General features: G+C 44.8%; 1 protein-coding gene across 1 annotated transcript in view; it reads right to left on the bottom strand.

Annotated features, from left to right (window-relative positions):
• Positions 1-15801, bottom strand: part of EFNB2 (ephrin B2) — a 45369-nt gene extending 29568 nt beyond the window's left edge. Inside the window, exon 1 of the mRNA XM_064711952.1 lies at positions 14662-15801. Coding sequence (XP_064568022.1) covers positions 14662-14789 — 128 coding nt within the window. The 5' untranslated portion in view covers positions 14790-15801. The remainder of the gene's footprint in view (positions 1-14661) is intronic.
• Positions 15802-19873: the final 4072 nt, after the last annotated feature.

The following is a 19873-nucleotide window of genomic DNA, read 5'->3' as shown; positions in this document are numbered from 1 at the left end:
GTTTCAGTATGTCCATTTACGTCAGGAGGGCAAAAAAATGCAGTATGTTTGCAAGTGAGATCTTAATAACCAACACAAGAATGATTCTGTGGCATTATTATGTTTTCTCAAAATTTTTAGTGGACAGGGAATTAGGAACATGTATGAAATTCTAGCCATTTCATTTATCCATTCATTGCACTACCTTTAGCAAAACACTAGAGGAAAGCATTTAAAATACAAGGGATTTCTAATACGTGTAAACCAAGGATGGGCTTAAGAGTGCATATGCTTCTCTCCAAAGGAAATATTCTTTTACATGGACCTGCTGGATTTGTCAGTCAAATTGTACCATCACATCACAGTTCTAAAGGAACAGAGCTTCTACTGTACAGAGATACCCACAGACACCATTCATCTTCAAACACATCAGAAAATGCCCTAGCTGGTCTCCTGGATCTGTCACAAGCTTCCTTCAACAAATAACTCTTATGACTAGTGCTGTTGCAGAAATACAGACACTTTTTTATTCCATTCAGCTTAGGATCATCCCAAGTCTAAAGGTGCCTTGCACTCGAGAGAGCACAAACCCTGCAGCCACAAGGTGATATTTTGCAAAAACGTACCCCTTTCACCCTTCACGTATATGGAAGGTCACCTGCAAGCCAGCACCAAGCACATCTTATTGGAAACACTCAAGGAGAAAATCTGCTTCCCTAAAAGCGGTGATGTGTGAGGTTACACATGTGATCTCGTTCTTCACACAAAGAAAGCAAGCCAAAGCAAATGCTACAGACTCCCCTTCAAGGCTACCCCAGTCCTGGGCTCCAGCAGAGGCAGGTCACTGCGCAGTCCCTCTCCAGGGAACCATGTCATCTCAGGCTGGGATCATGGCATCTTGGAGTGACCACAAACGCAGGGCACCAAGAGCCCCCTTTCCCCAGCCCTCCATCCTGCCTCCAGCCACCTGGTGAGCAGCTGCCAGAAGGGTTTTGCTGTTAGGCAGCGTATCTGTTCCAAAGGGATGGGATCTCCGCGTGCCAGAGGTGGTTCAGCTTTGCTGGAAAGTTGCCCTTTCCCTTGCTGCTTTGGCTCTCACACGCAGGAAAAAAAAAGCAAAAAAATCCACGTACATAAGTAAAACATTCAAGCCAGCTAGTGTTTTACCCCTCCATCCCTACTAAATCCAGAGTGCAGAAATAAATACTTGTGTTTCCCCACGTAAAAGTCGGTCATGTTTTTCCCTGCCTTAAAAAACTTATGAGAGCAAACACTTATTTGTCTTTTCCTGTGCAATGGGTTTTTTGCACAAGAATGTGAAACCTGGCTCAGAACATTTGCCACAAGGATAAGGCCTGAAATGTTGCAAAGATATGCAATCCAATCCTTTACTAAATCTAAGGATTAAAAAAAAAATATATAGATTTTATATTCCGTTTTCATATATGACCTCCACATAAGGGACTATTAATAGCAATTAACTTTTTGTATTAATGCAGAAAGCCATTACTGCTCTGCTTAAAGTACTTAAAGCACAAGAGAATTCTGATCCATTTACTAAATCAATTCCTCTTACCACAAAAGAACCACTAATGTGCTTCATGACAGTCTTTTAAGTAAGGAGCAAAAAAAAAAAAAAGGATGAGTATGACCAATGTTCTATTTTAAAGTGTATTATATTAACATTTCATCAGCATTTACAGAAATATGAACCTCACAACAGTGCTGGACTTAGTCAGCTTCAGCAAATGGAATCATTGCTCACTTGCTCTGGTACAAAAGCACGGAAACACACAAGCACATGCTCCTTCTTGTTTCATTTCATTTCAACAGAAATGTGCTTTCTGTGTAGAGTTTAAAAACTGCAAGTGGCTGCAGTGGAAAGCAGCAGCCAGTCGGTATAAATGGCTTACTCTGAGAAATTTCTGAAAGAAAAAACACTCAGGAGGTGCATTGTAATTAGTTGCTCTTTCTAGTTACCTCTTGACAAATGATGCATGCGGGTCTGGATGAGAGCCCAACTCTTGACCCATGCCACCACTACACACTTCAGTACTTCAAGCAGAAACCCCTAGCCTCAGCATTCTTTTCATTTTGCTTTCTCGAGAAATGTGGCGCTAAGTAATGCACAACATGAGAATCAGAGATGATTAGCAAAGCTGGAATTCTTTCAGAAGTGCTTCATATAGCTACGTCCCAAATATATCTGAAGAAAGTTTCCTGCCTTTGATTCTTTCCAAATAGGTAGCATGTTTCAGGACTCCATTCAAGGACAGAAGTATATGGAAATACACAGGACAAACACTACTTCCACAAGACTTAATGATACACTTTGGCAACGTCTGTAATCCTTTCAAACAGAAGATATTCTTGTGATCATTACTTAAATATGGCAATTATAAGCCTATTGAGAAATGCAACTTTTGCCACAAAAAGTACCCATAAAAATAAACATTTTTTTTGATAGCACTTTACTGCCCCCTTTTGCACTTTAACATTAGAACAGGTTTCAGTGTGAGCATACATCTGAGGAAGAGTGTGAAGATATGGGGTAAAACTACAGGGCATCATGTTTAGTCACTAATACACTCCCAGGCACTGCTTTAGGGACATCTTCCACTTGCCTACACTGCAAACAAATGAAACATTTAGCTTTCATTGTCCTTAATCTTGCATGGGAGAGATCAGTAATGGATGGTTTAAATTGCTGTCTTCCATTGCAATCAGAATGTTTATGGGTGACTGGAAAAGAGGGGGATATTGCTCATTAACACTTGTTGTCTCTAGCATAATTTTCTAAAGCAAAGATCATCTGTAACTTGAATTCGGTTTATTCATCAGGATGACAAAGGGCTTTCCAGTCTGAGGCCATGCATATGTTAGCAATGCCTGAACTAAAAGGATGGGTGTATCCTTCAGAACAAAACTTCACAAACTGGCAGGCAAGAATATTTCCATGAAAGGTGAAGACAAGAAGCCTAGACATTCAAATACCCTGCAAGCCTAGAGGCATAAACCCGTCCTGCAACTCTGCACTGCAATTACAGTCACTACAGAATCGATGTATGTCTGTGTGTGTCCACATAGATCTGCAAAAGGTAATAAATCTATAGTCTAGTGGCCAGTTATTTACAAAATACTAATTCGTTATGACAGAGCCAGAGAGGGACCCATCCTGTACCAACCCTCGGCTTCCAACTGAAAAAGTCCATGTGTTGCTGTGTACACTTACATTTAAACTTAATCCATTTTTCCTCTGTCATCCTACAATTACAATACAAGTCACAATAATATTAAATTTCAGTGCCTACAGCATTGCACAATTGAACCATTACTGTAATGAAAACTGACTCCCTTTGATATTAACACTGGTGTTTTCTCTCATTTGCTAGCCATGAAACACAGGAAGAGACCAATGTTGTTTTAATTAAAGAATTGTTGTTCAAAATATGCTACTGGGAATATTAAAGTAGCTCTTTGCTCTAATGGCAAAGATAATCAGGTATTTATATGGTTTGAATTTTGGGGGGAAAAAACCCAAAAACAACAACAAAAAAGAAAAAATAAAAAAAGTCTGTGCCATGAATTCAGCTCAACACAAAACCACCGCTCTACTTGACTTGTGCTCACAGAGGCAGGGTGTGCCAAACCCAAGAGATGGCACTTTATGGAAACGACGCAGAGCAGTAGTTAGCATGGAACAGAAAGTCAAACCAAACCATGTGTGTTTCTTACACAAGTCACCAAAGCCTTCGCTTTCAGAAAGCTAACAGAGAGAAGCTGGCATTTACCAAAGAACTACTTTTTGAAAAGTGCAAACCAGATTGTTCTACTGCTGTGCTATTCTGTGCTCTTCTCTACCACTCCTGTTAGAAAAACAAACTTTTTATGTCAGCCACAATATAAGGATGCCAACCAAAGTTTGCAGTCTTCCTTCTCTTAACTACAGTTTTCTCACACCTGTACAGTCTTGTTTCAAGACATGCTCCAAGCAAAGTCTATAAAAGAGGGCGGAGACTGTCTTGTTAGTTGATGAGACATTAATAATCGGTGATTGTATCTCCAATTCAAAGACAGAATTTCATCTACTTTGCAGTTGTTAAAAAATGTATTATTGCATACCATTTGCCTGAATAAGTAAACACTGGAAGTAGAACAAATTGTTAACTCACAACTTTCAGGAAAAGTTATGCCAAATCAGTAGCAGAATTGTGTAACAAACAATCCTTTTTTGGCAAATCATTTTTATGCCAAGGAGAAAATGGCCTTGAGCATAAATCCAAATGGGAGACCTATAATCAGTCTGCACTTGCTTCTTACATTAAGCCACTTGCAAGCACAAAGATCCTATGTTCCTACATCAAGTACCAACTTTTCCAAGGTTTGACTGACGTGCAGAAGCAGAATAAAACCAGGTGGCCACAGCTAGGCACTAGTAATATCTGACCTATGAAGAAATAAGATTTTGGCCCACTACATCTGAGCCTCTGAAATGAAGCTAAACTGACAACAGAGTACTTTAAAAAATTCTGTAAACATCAAAAACGTGCATTTGACACAACTGACAATCCTGCCCCAGATAGAAGAGTCCACTGGAGGGGTTCAGCAGAAAGCTGGGGCTAACAGGAGATCCAGCCACTCAGTTTTAGCCCACTGCCCTGCCTCTACTGCAGGGAGGCTCAGCCAGTGCACCCCTCACAAACCAGGCCCTCTCGTGCAGGGGGAAACCTGGGCTCTCAGGTCTCTCTCAGTGATCAGTTTGGCATTACACCAAACAGTGAGCTAAAAAATGCGTAGAAAACTCAGTTGAAGCAGGGCTACCTGTGCAGCCACACTCCAGAGGCACAGCTGATAGACCTGCTTGACCTCCCAGCAGGCACAAGGGACACACTGACTACTGGCAAGCTGTATGTCTCTTTCCAAATGCAGACAGGGATGTAGCTTCTGACATTTTCTGATTTTAAAAAAGGCAACAAAGCTTTGGAGAGATCTGTATTTGTCCAACCCCAGAAAACCTCTTACGCTGGCCTTGGTTCAAGACAGCTCATGCTTAATTCGTCCTGCTTCAGCAAAAATATTCAGCATTCAGCACATGCTCGACATGAGCTTTTCTGAATAAGGACAGTTGCCCAAGTCAGGCTGTAGGAGCACAGTGCAGTCCTGCTTGCCTTGGTGTCTGTCACACACTGATCCACAGAATGGAAGATTACAATACGCTCCAAATCTAATATGTGGCTTTTGGTTTTCTTTGAAAGGTGCCTGAAAACTGTCTGATGCAAAGAATGATTACACCTTTTCAATATTTTTTTTCAAGCAGTGAAGTAATCTGTATGCCAATGTGACTTTCCCTGTTCAGCTAATCTGTTCAGCTCAGAAAAACACCCTGGAAAAAGAAACACCCCAAAAACCTGAAGGTAAAGGGTTGTGCAGTGATTAAGCTGCCAGCTTCTGAACTAAACTGAAATTAATTAAACATGAGGAAAGCAACTGAAGTGTGGACAGAGAATGCTATGGGACTGCAAATCCTCAAAAGGAGTCAAGATGTTCCCAACTCCAAATTTACACTTTCATCTAGTCAGGTATAGAAACCAACTGCTGCTCAGGCAGTAGGTAAGCAGATGGCAAGCACCAAGCAAAAATGAAACTGCGAAACGATGCACTACTGACGAGGAGTCAGAAGAAGCACAGTTATGTGTGCTTCCACCAGTGCTCACTGCATAGGTTCCTTAAACAAACTGCTTCAAACTTGGAGAACATCAAAAGCCAGATGGGTCTTCCTGAATGAATCTGCAGGCAAGGAGCCAGGATTCCCGTTTGCTGCAGAAATAGGCCTGGACTTGATTTGAGTCTTCTTAGCTCTGACAGGCTGGAGTCTGGCAGAACTCCCAATCCAAAATAAAACAGCATTCAAGTGAGACTGGGTTTTAACTAACAATAATAATAATAATGATAATAAAATTTCAAATCACCCTTACTAGCTTTAAAACATATTTCTCTTTACAGTGCAGCGTTCACCTTCCCTATTGCTGTTCTCTGGTTTGGGTATATAAATAAAAGCCCTATTCAAACAGAAGCTAAGAAAACAGTGAGAAGCAATTTGCAGCATCACAAATTTTTCAGCCTAACATAATTTCACCATCTAACCTATCCTGCTGTGTAAAACGAGCCAAATAATTTCTTGTTTTCCGTTGACACATATAAAACTTGACTTTCCTCTAAAGCATACAAAGCTCTGATCCTACCAAACAAAGTTTTGTAAATCCTATTTTAGCAATCACCCATGAGACATTTTTAAAAGAACACTACAGGTAGGAAACCTATCTTATAGTTATGTGTATGTCATGCATCAGGAATGATTCACCTAGCAACACAATCCTCTACCAACCTTTATCTTTTTTGGCTTGGAACTTATGTTTAAAACCAGAAGAAAGCACAGACTATTACATCAAAGTTTAAATCAGCTGCATTATAATTATCATGCTGATACCTCAATAAACACTGGGTGTTGGCTGGCCAGGATTGCCAAAAAAGATAGAGGTCCTGCCCTTATTTGCTGTCTTTGACAATGTATATAATCACATCAAAGGAAAGTTCTCTGCATCACAGCTAACAGAAAAAAAAAATCATCTGTACATTCTCTTTCCTGGAGTAAAATTAAAGAATTTTCTCATAAGAAGAAAGTTTAAATTTTGCCTATAATGAAAAATAATTATAATGTAAAGCCCTTTCAGGCTTGCAGGACGTGCAGTACTCACTGAAGTCACTGGAGGCATTTTCATGAAGTTGAACGACCACTAGATATGCTAAGATTAAACCTGAATTTACAGAGACAAAAATGATAACAACAAAAAAAAAAACCCAACCCAGATAATTCAAAATTACACTGAAGACACTTCAAGTTTAGGAAATTTATGTGCTCATGTTTTATCTTTTTTGGGTCTTAAGTCTATCTGGGGGTGGAGAAGCAATGCAAAAGTGGTTTTTGTTCTGCCATTTTGTTTTCATACCTGGCTTCCAGAAACATACTGAGCTCAATGTACGTGTTTTCTCAAAGCCTGTCCATGCTTCAGTGTTGGGGTTTTTTTCCCCGTTTAGGGAACAGGAGTGAAAACTGACAACATCTCTGTTTTAAATACACCTTCGAGCTTCTATCAGTGAAAACTCCTTAAGGTGAGGGGGACCTGGAGGGGAAAGACTCTGGATACAGGGAGAGCTGGGGTCCACTGTCCAGGATGCTCTTCGTAGATGATTCTCCATCTCTCTCTGTGCCCGGCCAAACCTGTCCTGCCTTATCTGGGACATTTCTGAAATGTGACATGACAGGCAGGTTCGAAAGCTAAACTTTGGATAATGGTGGGCAAACAAAGGACATCGGTTTTTGCATTATTTCTTTAATTACTTTAACCCTTGTTCGAACAGAAAGCATAAGGCCAGAGTAATTCAGCTTCCCCCTTTGTCATTTGCCTGCCATAAATATGCACCAGTCTGCATTTGAAAAGCTGAAGGAGGCTGCAAGCTTGCTGGACATTTATCATGCTCTGTTCCCTGTTAACAAGCAAATACTTTAGTTGAATGGCCCATTAGCAATCATTGTCAAATGCAGAATGCAAGGTGCTTGAATGTGACCGGCCTGTAAATTAGATGAGGTTGCCCCTGTGCTTTGGAGAATTTCAGCAAATGAATTGGATCTTTTGCTATAGATTTGTGAAGGTTAAGTTTCAACACAGGAAACCCATCTGAGCACTTCAGGTCCTGTGAATTCTGCCAATCCGTTCGGCTCCCTATATGCACTTGTTTATTTTTCATTTGTTAAATCACATCAGCAGCTTGACAGTTTGGGGTCTGGAGTCCCCTTTTCAGTCAGAATCGTGAAGATTTCCAGCATACTATTGGATAGGGGAAGAATGATAAAGTCAAGCATGTAATTAACATCTTCATATAAAAAACCTTGGAATAATCAAACAAAGAAAAAAAAACCCCAAACCAAATCCACTTTAAAAGTGTCCAAGCCACTGCCAAACAAACAGCATGAATTCCATTTTGCCGAGCTCATCCCAGACTCCTTCCCAGTAAAGAAAGACACAACTGTTATTGTAGGCTTCGGTGTTTTTTCCCCTTGTGTCTAGACTGCGCTTAACAAATGCAGAGTGCTTTCTTCTCCCCCCTTCGCAGACAAATGAACAGGCAATAAAGTAGATATTTCTCATTTGAATCGTACCCCTGATTTGCAATGTAATGCTGACTTTAAGTTGTGGGCGTTAAGGGTTGTCAGTTGGGTAGAAAAGCAAGTATTAACTATTTAAAAGCTCTTTAAGAGAAAAAGCAAGAAAAACCACATCCAAGTAGCTGCACTAGGAGAGGTATATCACTACCTTTACAGCTGCAGATCACTTAAAATAAATGATTAAACAATAGCTATATTGTCTGCCGGCTAAACTCAAGGGGCTGACAGCAAACTACTCATCCCAGTGATTGTAAGTTGGCTGGGGAGGAGGGGAAGGGGGGGAGGCAGATGCTTATCTCATTCATTTCTAGATTTCAGCCAGCCTTTCGGAAATAAACACCACCTAGAGACTGAGCCAGAAACATTCAGTTATCTGCAGCTTGACTGGTAAATAGGAATGTATGCTGGTTTGTTTGTGGTTGTTCGGTTTTTTGTTTTTCAGGGTTTTTTTTTCCTTTTATATTATTGCAGGATAGGAAACACAAGAGATGCTAAAGTATCACCTGGCCTAGGCACAGACAATGCAGCATGTTTATCTTTGCTGCTCCCATGGAGTGTGAGATGGAGACCACAAACTAAAACACAGCTGAAATCAAAAGCTCTCTGTTTTCCTTCCAGATAACCCCAATACCAGCTCTCCCCTCTGTTCTCTGTGCCTTGCCAGCATGCTCCTGCCCGAAGCCCAAATAGATTAAGGCAACAAATCCCAAGTGCAGCCAATTCTTCAGAAAGGCTGCTGCTAGGGCAGGAGTTAAAAATGAGAATCTTCCACACCTCACAATTGCAGCCATCTCAAGTTTTAATCGGCCCCCATCTCGGCAAAAAGCAGTAAATGAAATCTATCTTTACCATATTATACACCACCAATGAGCAAGAACTGAGCAGCTTTTCTTCACCGCTCCAACCACCCCAAGCCACAAGTAGGCCTTTCATAGTTCCTAATCCCGGCCCCCAAGTTTTGTGCGGTTTTCACATAATACCTTACAGCCCGGAGCAAGGCCCTTAGTTTATAACACCCCTTTCAGAGACGTGTCATTTCTAACATCAAGCTAATCTATATGTTGCCATGGCATCACCCTTTATCTGCCTTTACATCTTATGAACTGCATGGATTTACCACATTATTTTTATCTGAAAGACAGAAAATGGTGGTTTTATTGCCATACAATCAGATTACTGCTGCTAGTTTCTCTATGCCTTTTTACCATACTTCAATCAAAAGGGATCAGTTTCTTTATACTCTGCCCTTGATTTACATTACATCTGTAAAGACCTAGTCTGGGTTGTAATCCCCTTATTAACTATGACCAGGGTTGATTTGCCTAAAAATAAAAGCAAATTGTGTCAGACCTTTTCACTTTGTTTTTGATTCGGAACTACAAAATGGATTACTAAAGAAATCTTCAGAGTTCACACGGCTGGTATAGTACTGAATTTAAAATGAGAATTAAACAAGTTAAACATGGGAGCTGTGTCAACGGTTTACATTTTCCATCATGGGAGAAAGGCTGAACTGCATTTGTCTTTGTGCTCTCTGGCTTTAAGGAGACAATGAAGCCACAGGAGATTTTTCCAAGCCCTTCTAACACTGTCCATTTGCCATCCTCCCTTCCTCTGCTTTTTCATGCAACTCCCCCACAAACTCTTCTCCCTTGCTGCTCCCTTCCCAACCCCCCCACAAAAACGTCCCCTCCTTCAAGACAACAGTTAAAAGTCCACGTACTGTGTCACTCAGTATTTTAATCAAAATATTTCAAGCAGTTTAACATTCCTATGTAAGTTTCCACAACGCCTCACAAAGAATGAGCTCATAAGCAAATCCATGTAGATGTATGATAAATGACCAGAAAAACAGGTTTCTTTATGTCAGAAGCCAAGGCAGACAGACATTAGGCACACATGAATAACATTTTAATCACTATTTTTTTTCTCAGAAGAACACTTTCTTCTCATTTGCAACAAGCAATTTCAAGTACTGCAGGTTTGCACGATGCATGAAGACCAGATCATAAAGGAAAAAAGGTCCCCAAAGGAGGCCTGCCTGTGGCTGCTGCGCAGGCTGAAAGGCCTGTCTATGCCAGCATGCCAGAGCAGCCACCGCAGCTCCTCATTTCCCATGCCAGCAACCTTGGCCGAATTTGAGAGGATCCAGAGTGTCACACCTCAAGCAATGTGATCTCCTTACAATAAAACACGTAAGAGGGAAGAAAAAAGAAAAAAAAAGAAAAAAAAAGAGGGAAGCAAAAAAAACCCCAGAGGATGGCATTCTCATGTGTGTGGGAAGAGGGAGAACTTAAGTGATTTTAGCATGACTTTTAGTCACAGCCTTTCTAAAGGCAATTACTTCATTAAACCAAGTGAAATAACGTAGCACAGCTTACAGATAACATGCTTTAACATAATTACTATAAATAATATAGCAATTATATTCTACCTATGAAAGGCTGGGGAAAATAACCAGCTCAAGAAATCGGCCTTCAGTTTATTCTGAAATCATTTCACTAATTCACCTGTGCTTTAGAGACCTGGCTACAAATGCCAGAACTATCAAATGGACTGACTGGGAGCCACCATTTGCTCCATCTATTAGCACGCCAAGTGTCAACAGCTATGTTTTGGGTACAATTTAGGAGCATGTGTTTAAACAATTTTAACCTTCCACTCCTGTTTCTTCAGCCTGAAGTTGTAATTGCATAGGTTAGGAAGTGTAGTCCCATAGCACAGGACCCCCAAATAAATTCCTGTCTAGCTGAGAGCCTCCCAAACATGTTGTGTGATATCGTTTTAGCAAGCTCTTTGTGCTCTGGCTGGCTTGCCTGTCCTGTGAAACAAGGGCTGTCCACTACCTACAGTTTATCATCCTGACAAAATGTGAGGAATGTGGATGTGAAAGCACTAACAATTCCACCCCTGGTGCTTTCTCCTTTTTTTCCCTCTGTATTAAAACCGACAAGATTAACCCAAATGCAAACTGCAGAGCATAGTTCAAGGGGCTATTCAATCGGTAGTGAATGTGCATTTGTTTACCTACAAAAATAAGAATTTCAGATACAATGAGAAGCAGACTAGTCTATACGCTACTGAATAGAACATTTAGCAGGGTCATCAATTGTAGTTTATTTTATCAGTTTCTGACATGTTAGCATTCATTCAGAGGCAGGCTGTGAAATATCCCATATATAACTGGTTATCAGAGGGAGAGAAAAACAGCTATATAATCTAACTTAATCAGTGTCAAAGGCACCACTTATGAGGATAACCTTCCACATGTCACTAAGGAGACCCGGTTTGATCGCTGGCCTATAGCACACAGGGAAATAGTGACGCTTAGACATAGGCGATGCTTTTTTGAATGAGATTTCTCTACTGCTTCACTGAAAGGTGTCCCATAACATTTCTCATGGTCCTGCATGTCAAAGGCAGTGCAGAGCCCTTGTGAGGTGAAACTGAGGTAATCCATGCTATCTGCATACATTGCTTGTCTTGGCAGAAACAACACAGGCAGAAATTCTCCCACTAAAAGGTGTCAACAGGAGTTAAACCTAGAGTAATTTTTCCTCTGTGTTTTCAAGATCAGATGATCTAAAAGTTCTTCAGATGATAAGTCTTTAAAGTATGCCAAGACCATCTAAAACAACGAAGCAATATAATCACAGGTATGATTATTTTATGGAGGTCACTTCAATCTCATGATTTGGTCAAGGCAATAAAGCAGATCTCTAAAAAGATAAGGGGGGACCAGGGAGGGGAGCTCTGTGTTCCAACAGCTACTGCATGCTCTCCATTCCAGCCACCTGCTAGAAATTATAACCCTTAAGACTTCAGTGCAAAACGCTCACTTTCAGTTTATACGCTCGCCTTAACCTAAAATTCATTATTTCATACTTTATACTAACCTAACAACTTCTCCCATTTTAACTGCCTACCTGTTCAGCAGATTTTTGCCTTGAGACATTCAATAGAGTTAAATGCACAGCTTCTCTGAATAAATTAACCAGCATCAAAGATAGTTATTATTTCAAATTTAGAAAGGAGCTTTATTATTATACCATGCCAAGATCTATTCAACAGCTTTACTTCCCAAGCTAACAATCAGCTTGAATCCAGAGCGAGGACAGCCTTCTCTAAGGAGAAATTATTCAGGATCCTTCAGGCAAACAAGTGTGAGAAGAATTAGTAAGAAATTCTGCTGGGAGAGGTAGAGCTGCCTCACCAGTGTCAGGAATGCATTTGCAAGCCTCCTCAAACTCCAGGCCTCCAAGAGGCCTATAAATCACTAGCCCCAGCAATTGAAAAGACTAATTTTAATAGTGTACTTCTTCACTGTGGTGATTAAGCCTCAATGAATCACTCAAGAAAATTCAATTACATCAGCAACACAACCTATTTTTAAGCGTGCATTTAAGTTGAAAAAGTAATTAGATATTATCATTAGATCTACCATTAACAACATTCAAACCTTTTTTGTAATCAAACAGTTTAGAATTAACTAAATGGAAACACAAATCGTGTTTGACAAAAGAAGCATATCCCCAGGCTCCGTGAGATGGGCTGAATTCAGCTGCTCGGATGCTTTCGTTTCACTGATGGCTAATAGAAGCGATCAAGGTAAGTTAAAAAAGAAGCGAAAGCAGGTTGGGGCTGGCAGAGGAGAGCCCCGAGCAGCCGGCTCTTCTGCTTTGGAAGAGTGACCTCTGTAGGCACAAACCCAGCGAGGCCTGCCATGCAAAAGCATTCCCCTTCCTCCTAGGCCGAGCCAAGGCTGTTTTCCACCAGCACAGCAGGCCCACTCCTGCAATGCAACCCCGGCTCTCAGCCTTTGCCTTTCGAGAGCCTAAACAGCCTTATAAAGCCCGCTTTATAACCGGCCCGGCCGCTTCATCCTCCCCAGTGACGCCGTACCTTTCTTAAGCCAAAGAAAGGCTTCAGCTGTGCAACATCATGCAAGCGCTGAGCCAGTGACTGGAGGTAAATTTTAACAGGCTTCCCACCTGATGCATACACAAAATAAGTATTTGTCAATCAATATTACAAATAAAGACTCTGAATTGAGGAATTGAGCAGTCCAGCGCGCTCCTGCCAGTTTTGGTTTTTTTTTGTTTTTTTGGTTTTTTTTTTTTTTTTAGTTCTTTTTCTCTAAGAAAGATTAGGAAACTTCTCGGTAAAGAGAAACAGAGCAAGTATTAAAAAATAATACAGGCAGAAATCTATAGCGATTTTTTTCATTTAGAGAAAGCAACAGTAGATGATGACTGTAAGGCAAGGTAACTTGGTAAACTTGAGATGCTACTCCTAATTCAAACTTTGAAATCTTCACCAAACTCCTGGAGATCCTGCCACCTGTGCAGGATTAATCTCTGATCCAGGAAATACTCCATTCATACTTGTCTCATCACCACCTAACATTTCCTCTACAAACTCCCCCGGGAAAACAAGACATGTACTTACTGGAGTTAATGGGAAACGCTAAATTCAATTAACACATTACATATGATTTAATTGTAACATATATAACTGAAGATGGAGCATGCATCCATGCACCCATTTCTGCTTTAAAATTCCCTTAACTCATTAGAGTTCTACTTCTTCCTATCGTGATTTTGGTTCTCTAAACTAGTGATTCTAATCACAAAAGTTCAGAGGCTCTCACAAGTGAACAAAGCCAACTTCCATTTTGTACGTCAAAAATTCAAGGAGACAAAAGAGAAGTAGCTTTACATCACTGCCTGAGACTTTTCTTTAGAACAGCCCACTTTTCAAAAAGTTCCTCTTTCTAACAGCAATAATTTTGTGAGTTTAAGTAAAGACGGTTTTTTTTTTAAGATAACGCATCTCTTAAGAGTGAGCTTTAAAAGTGAGGTCCTGGGAAGGCATGTACATTTTCGCTTGGGTTTGTTAATGAAGAATGACACTATATGGTTGTGTGATGGGTAATGCTTAGTTCATTACTCACTGACATGTGCCTTGATACCATCAACTCCACAACCAAATTTAGCCCTGTTATAAGCAGATGTAACTTCGCTGGAGTCAATGGGATGAGTTTGCATCTGCAGACGGAGAAGTTGGAGAGTATCACCCTTTCCTGGCAACTCAGCGCAGCCCGGCTCCTCCGCTGCTCCAGCCCGGGCGAGCCCGGACTTTGCCCGCAGATTTTATCCTGCTACCGCCGCACCACTCCCCGGTCCGCCCTCATCCCTTCCGAGACCCTCCCGCCAGGGGCAGGGGGCGACGGGGCAGCTCTGCCGTCACACGAACCACCGGCCCCGGGAAGAGCCGGATCCCGCTGCCGGCCAGGCCGGAGCCCCCGCCGCCGCCGCTCACCGCTAGCGCACTCCGCCCGTCCCCGTGTCTGCCGGCGGCCGCGGCCGACCTGCGGCACCGTCCCGTCCCTCCCCCGCGCACGGAGGACAGCGCCGGTCCCCGGGGAGACGGCGGGCGGGAGCGGGATGGAAACTTACTTGGGGTTAGAGGAATTCCAATATATGGGGTCTAAAACGATGGACCGCGCCAGTGCAGTTCTGCATAAAACCATCACGGCTCCCCAGCAGTACTTCCAGGCGGAGGCATCTCGCCTCCGCGCTGCCATGGTCGCAGGCGGCACCGAGTCCCTCCCCGGAGCCTCGCCAACTCCGCCGTGCGCCTTCCCACGCACCTGAGCAGCAACAGCAGGGTGGGTGCCCGGTATCCCAACAGCCGGGATGATTGATAGGAAAAAAAGAATAATCAAAAAAAATTAAATAAAAATCAGTAAGGGTCGACGATGCACTTGGCGAGAACTGCAAGCAGATCTACTGAGTCATGTATGCCACTCGCATGTAGGAATATCTCCTGTGAGGTCAGATCCAAGCTACCTCCGAAGTAACAGCAATAGCAAAAAAATAAAAAAAATTAAAAAAAGCAAACGCCTTAGTCCTTCCTCTTAGTGGGGGTCTCCCGGCTGCCTTGGAAGATGCCACTCAAACTGCCAACTCCCATTTGGATCCAGAGCGCCATACGCGTTCACAGTGTCTAAGGCCCGCGTGAAAAGGAGTAAAACAAAAAATAAATTAAAAAGAGGTAAAATAAAGGATGGCGGGAGAAATAAAAGGGTCGGGGGGAAAAGGACACAGCTTCGGCGGGCGGCTCCTCCTGTATGTCTCTCACTGCTCCCCGCAGTTTGCAATCCGCACGGGCACCAGCTCGGGCTGTTTCGGGCAGCTCGGAAGCAACCGCGAGTCAATAAATCCACTCCGAGTCAGCTCCCCCAGTCCCGGGGAGGCGCATCCGCAGGGCTCCGGCTTCCCCGAGGGGCACTGCTGTCCTTGTCGCCGGCAAAGACCACGGAGCGGAGCAAGGAAAGAAACAGGGACGGACAATAATGATTACAAAAATAAAAAATAAAATAAACCAAAACGGGGGGGCGGGGGGGTCGCAGCGTCAAATCGTCCCTCTCCCGTTGCGCGACCTGCAGTGCGCGCCGCGGCGGCTGACTGAGCAAGAGGAACGCCGGGCGCGGGACTTGCACCGACGCGCAACCCACCGCGGAGGAGAAGGAATGGAGCGAGGGAAGAGAAGCGGCGCCAGCCACTGTCGTTCCCAGCGCGGCGCTTCCAACCCCCGAAGCCGCCGCTGCGAGTCCCCGGCGCAGGAGCGCGGCCGGCGGCAGCGCGCTGCCGTAGCCATATAAGCGCGGCCCCGCTGCCCCGCCGCCGCCGCTCATAGGGCCGCCGGCGGGCCGCCGCGCTGGTTGGGCGCCGCGCCTGTCACTTACCGCCGAGCGGCGGGCGGGGCCGCGCCGAGCCCGGCCGAGCGGGCCGGCAGGTAACACCCCCTGGCCCCACCGCGCCGCGGGCGGCCGCTGCCCGCCGTGCGGGGAGAGTCCACTCGCTGTGACTCACAGCGGGGCTGTGCGGGGGGCGCGGCAGGCCCAGATGGAGCGAAATCAGGGTAAAATAAAAGAAATAAGCACTAAACCCCAGCCTTTGCTAAAATTGTTTCGCAAGTACGCTGCCGTTCAAAGAGCTAGATCACCGGCAGGGCCGGGAGGCGCGGGGCTCCCTCTCACCCTGACCGCCGCTGCGAGCGCAGCCCCCCGGGGGAGCGCGGCTGCAGGCGCTGCGCGGCAGCGGCCACCTCCGCGCCGCGGCGCGGGAAAGGGCCGGGCCGTGTTCCCACTGGCGCGGAGCTCCGCGCACAACTTTCTGCGGGTTCCTTGCTGGGATGGAGACCCAGGGGTGCTTCCGCGCTAGGTTCCCACCGGCCCTTCCCACGGCTTCTGTGAGTTTTCTAAGTTTATCTGGTTGCGCGGCAATTAGTCACGGACCGTCTGAATTAAAGAAGAGTCGAACATGCGGAGTCCTTCAGAGGGATGCAGAACGGCGGGCAATGAGGGGCTCCGGGGCCGGCCGCGGATTCCCTCCCCTTTCTCTGGCGATTGCTCAGAGACTTTCTTCCCCTCTAGATTTTCGTGGGGAAGGGGTTCGGACACAGTTCATTTCCAGACGCCGCGTATCCCAACGACACGGCACCTTGCCCCTTTATTTCATTCTATCATTAATTTCTGGCCAGAGGGAGCTACCTGCGGGCAGCACTGGAGATGCTTTCCCCGCGGCCTCGCAGGTCCCCCGGGAGGCGCGGAGGGCGCCGGGGGGTCGCGGGTGCTCCCGACGCCGCGCTCGGAGCCCGACACGCCGCGGCTGCCGCGGCGCTTGCACGGGGCCACAGCGCCCACTAGCGGCCGGCGCTGCCCTCCGCCGGGGGAGCGCTGCCCCGCGGCTGTCCCCCGCCCGCCTCCTGCCCGCTCCGGCGCCCACGCCGTTCCACCGGCAAAAGTCACCGGCAAAAGCCAAGCGGGGCGGCGGTACCGCTGCCCCGGGAGGTGGTACCGGGCTGGGGAGGCGGCCCACGCGAGGGGTCTGCGACAAGAGCTGTACCGAGGCTAAACAGGGGTGGTGTAAATGGCATAGTCGCTCCTGTGAAATCAAGGGGGTTACCGAATTTCTTCCAGTAGGGATTGCTTGCCAAAATAGTATCTGCAGAAAGGATTAAAAGTTAAATCCCAGTAAATTGCCGCGCTCTTTTCTGCCATTTCCCTACCTATTAGTCGAGGCATGCAAAGAACATCCTACCAAAAACCCAAGTAAGGAGCCAATTTTGCATAATTTTATTCCTGAAGAAATATGTGTATTCGCTTAAAATTCGGCTTCGTGATGGTACTCGTCCGACTTTTAGACGAACGCCAAGAAGCTCTTATAAGGAAAATAATTGGCACTGTAATTTATTTCCCGGATAAATTTTGGAACCCAACCTTCTCTTTCGACCCCTTTTGAACTAAACGGGCGTTTCAGCCTGGCAGAGCCCGCTCCTCCCGCTCGCAACACAGAGGAAAGAAGTTGGAAGCGGGCTCGAAGCCCCATAGATTTTGAGTTAATTGTGTTCGGTAGTTCTCTAATGAAATCTACCACTCAAGAAAACAAGGAAATCAGTTTGCTTTTCACACAAAACATCGAATACGTTTTAAGTAAACTGCTTAATTAAATTTAATTTGCAGCGAGGAAAGAATTGCAGATCCGGCGACGCAATTTGGTGGAAAAGGATCTGATTCCCGGGACGGAAACTTAGCACTCAAGTGGGAGCTTAGGTATCTATGCACACTGAGGGGCATCAAAGGAGAACTTCACCAGCGAGGGGAGGAAAGTACTTAATTATTAAACTTTTAAACAAATGTGTGGTGTGTAGCCGGTCGTGAGGCAATGTAAACACGGAGCCTGATAAATGCTTCCAGCAACAGAGACGTGTAAAATAGGTCTACCTCAATTTCGTGATGCTGCTGCTTCTGTTTGTTTAGAAGCAAAAGGTTACGAGCGGTGTTTTGTAGAAGTGGTGAGTAAACTGTGACCTCTAACTCTTCGTATCCTTGCTTTAAGTAAACCAGAGGAAATGAAGAGCCCTGGTATTGTCTGAAAATATCCTCTCGTAGCTAAATATATCACACGGCTCCTATTGTCCAGTGCCTAATCATTTTTACGCAAATACAGCTGTTTTACTCTACTGTCCAGCATCCTACCGATGCACACTGTAAGAGTATAAAAATCCAAGTTAATATATTTTTTTTTTCAGTAAAAACTAAGACAAAACTGGGCGCTTGCTTCCGAGATGACCTAATCAACAAAGATTAAGATATCCACAGAAACGCGGGCTCGGTGGCTACTTTGCTCGGGTCACCCTTTTTGGCCGAGGATCCGCTCCCTGCGGTTGGGTCGGGCCGCAGGGCCCTTCCAGAGCCGCGGAGTTACCGACGGCTCTGAGCAGGGCCGGGCCGGGCCGGGCCAGGAGGCGGGGGCCGGGGCCGGGCGGGGCAGGCGGCGCTCGGAGGGGCTGCGGCGGCGCGGAGCCCCTGGGCAGCCGCGCTGCGACCGCAATCCTTCCCCGGTCCCGACCCCTGCGCCCGCTGCATCGGCCTCCAGCCTTTGCGAGAAGCGCTTCGGACACGGGAGAAACGTGAGAGGGGACTGGGGTTTCAAAGCAAAAAAGCCGACAAGTGCTCGGAAGTTAGAAATCGGCTTCGGCCGCCGCTTCTCTGGGGCTGTTTCAGGAGGAGGTCCCGGCAGACATTTCGGGTTTCGCAAGGAGCGCGGTTTCCTGACAGACGAGCGCGCAGGGAGCAGGCAGCGGGGGGAAATCCTGCCGCCGCCCCACGGCGCCCGGGCGGCCCGGCTCGGCGGACGGGCATGGATGCACTAATGGACGGATGGAGGATGAGCGCTGCCAGCGAGCAGGTGAGACCTGCCTATCCCTTGCCTTCACTGAAAATCTGGGACTTTGCTGTTTGTGCCGGTTAAACCTCTATTCCTGTACCTCACACTAGCTTAAAAGATAAAAAATAAAATTCTGTTCATCACTGAATAACCTCTTTCACCTTCTTTCCAGCAGTGATGTCAGCAATAATTAGGTAGATACGGGCTCTGGTACTACAAAATCCATAATGAAGGGCAAATAATCTGAATGGGAACAGAATTGAGCCCACAATCCCAGATTCTCTTTTAAACATCAGCCTAAACATGAAATTTTTGAAGTGGAAAAGCTCACCATAATTCATCATTATATGAAAATATACCAGTTTTGAAAGTAAAAAATTTATAACTCAATGGATACAATTACTGCTAAATTCAATAAAGAGAAATTATCATGACTGATGCTTATTCACTTAAATGGATTGTTTATCGTTTGTACAAAAGGCCAAGTGTGCCAGATACTTGCAACAGCTCTTAATACATAATTCACACTGCAACAGTGCATTTTCTGCACTTAGGGTAGAGTAAGTACATGTCTAGATGTTAATTTGCCTTCACCAAATCCCTTTTAGAACTGTAGTTTTGGTCAACTTAGCTTCTTAGAAAATGAGTTCGGCTCCTCCTAGATACACTATACAATTCAAGCAGCCTTGTAATAAAAATCATAAAGACGTTCATACATCCAAACCATGTCTTTTAATTGTGTTTGACTTGACTTATGCTGATTCTCTGTACCACTCCTTGAAAACAAAAATATTTACATTATTCTATGGTCTGTGATATGAGGGGTAGGAAAAACGACCGGGGATCAAGCTACTGCTACAGAACAGGCCTTTTATTGTCAAAGGAGATCTATGTCCTTTGGAGCAGAGCTGATGCTGAGCTAGCATAACCCTCG

Source organism: Zonotrichia leucophrys, chromosome 1 (genome assembly GCF_028769735.1).
Source record: "Zonotrichia leucophrys gambelii isolate GWCS_2022_RI chromosome 1, RI_Zleu_2.0, whole genome shotgun sequence".
Classification (NCBI taxonomy): Eukaryota; Metazoa; Chordata; class Aves; order Passeriformes; family Passerellidae; genus Zonotrichia; species Zonotrichia leucophrys.
The sequence above is the reverse complement of the archived record's forward strand: the minus strand, read 5'-3'. Positions and strand labels throughout refer to the sequence as shown.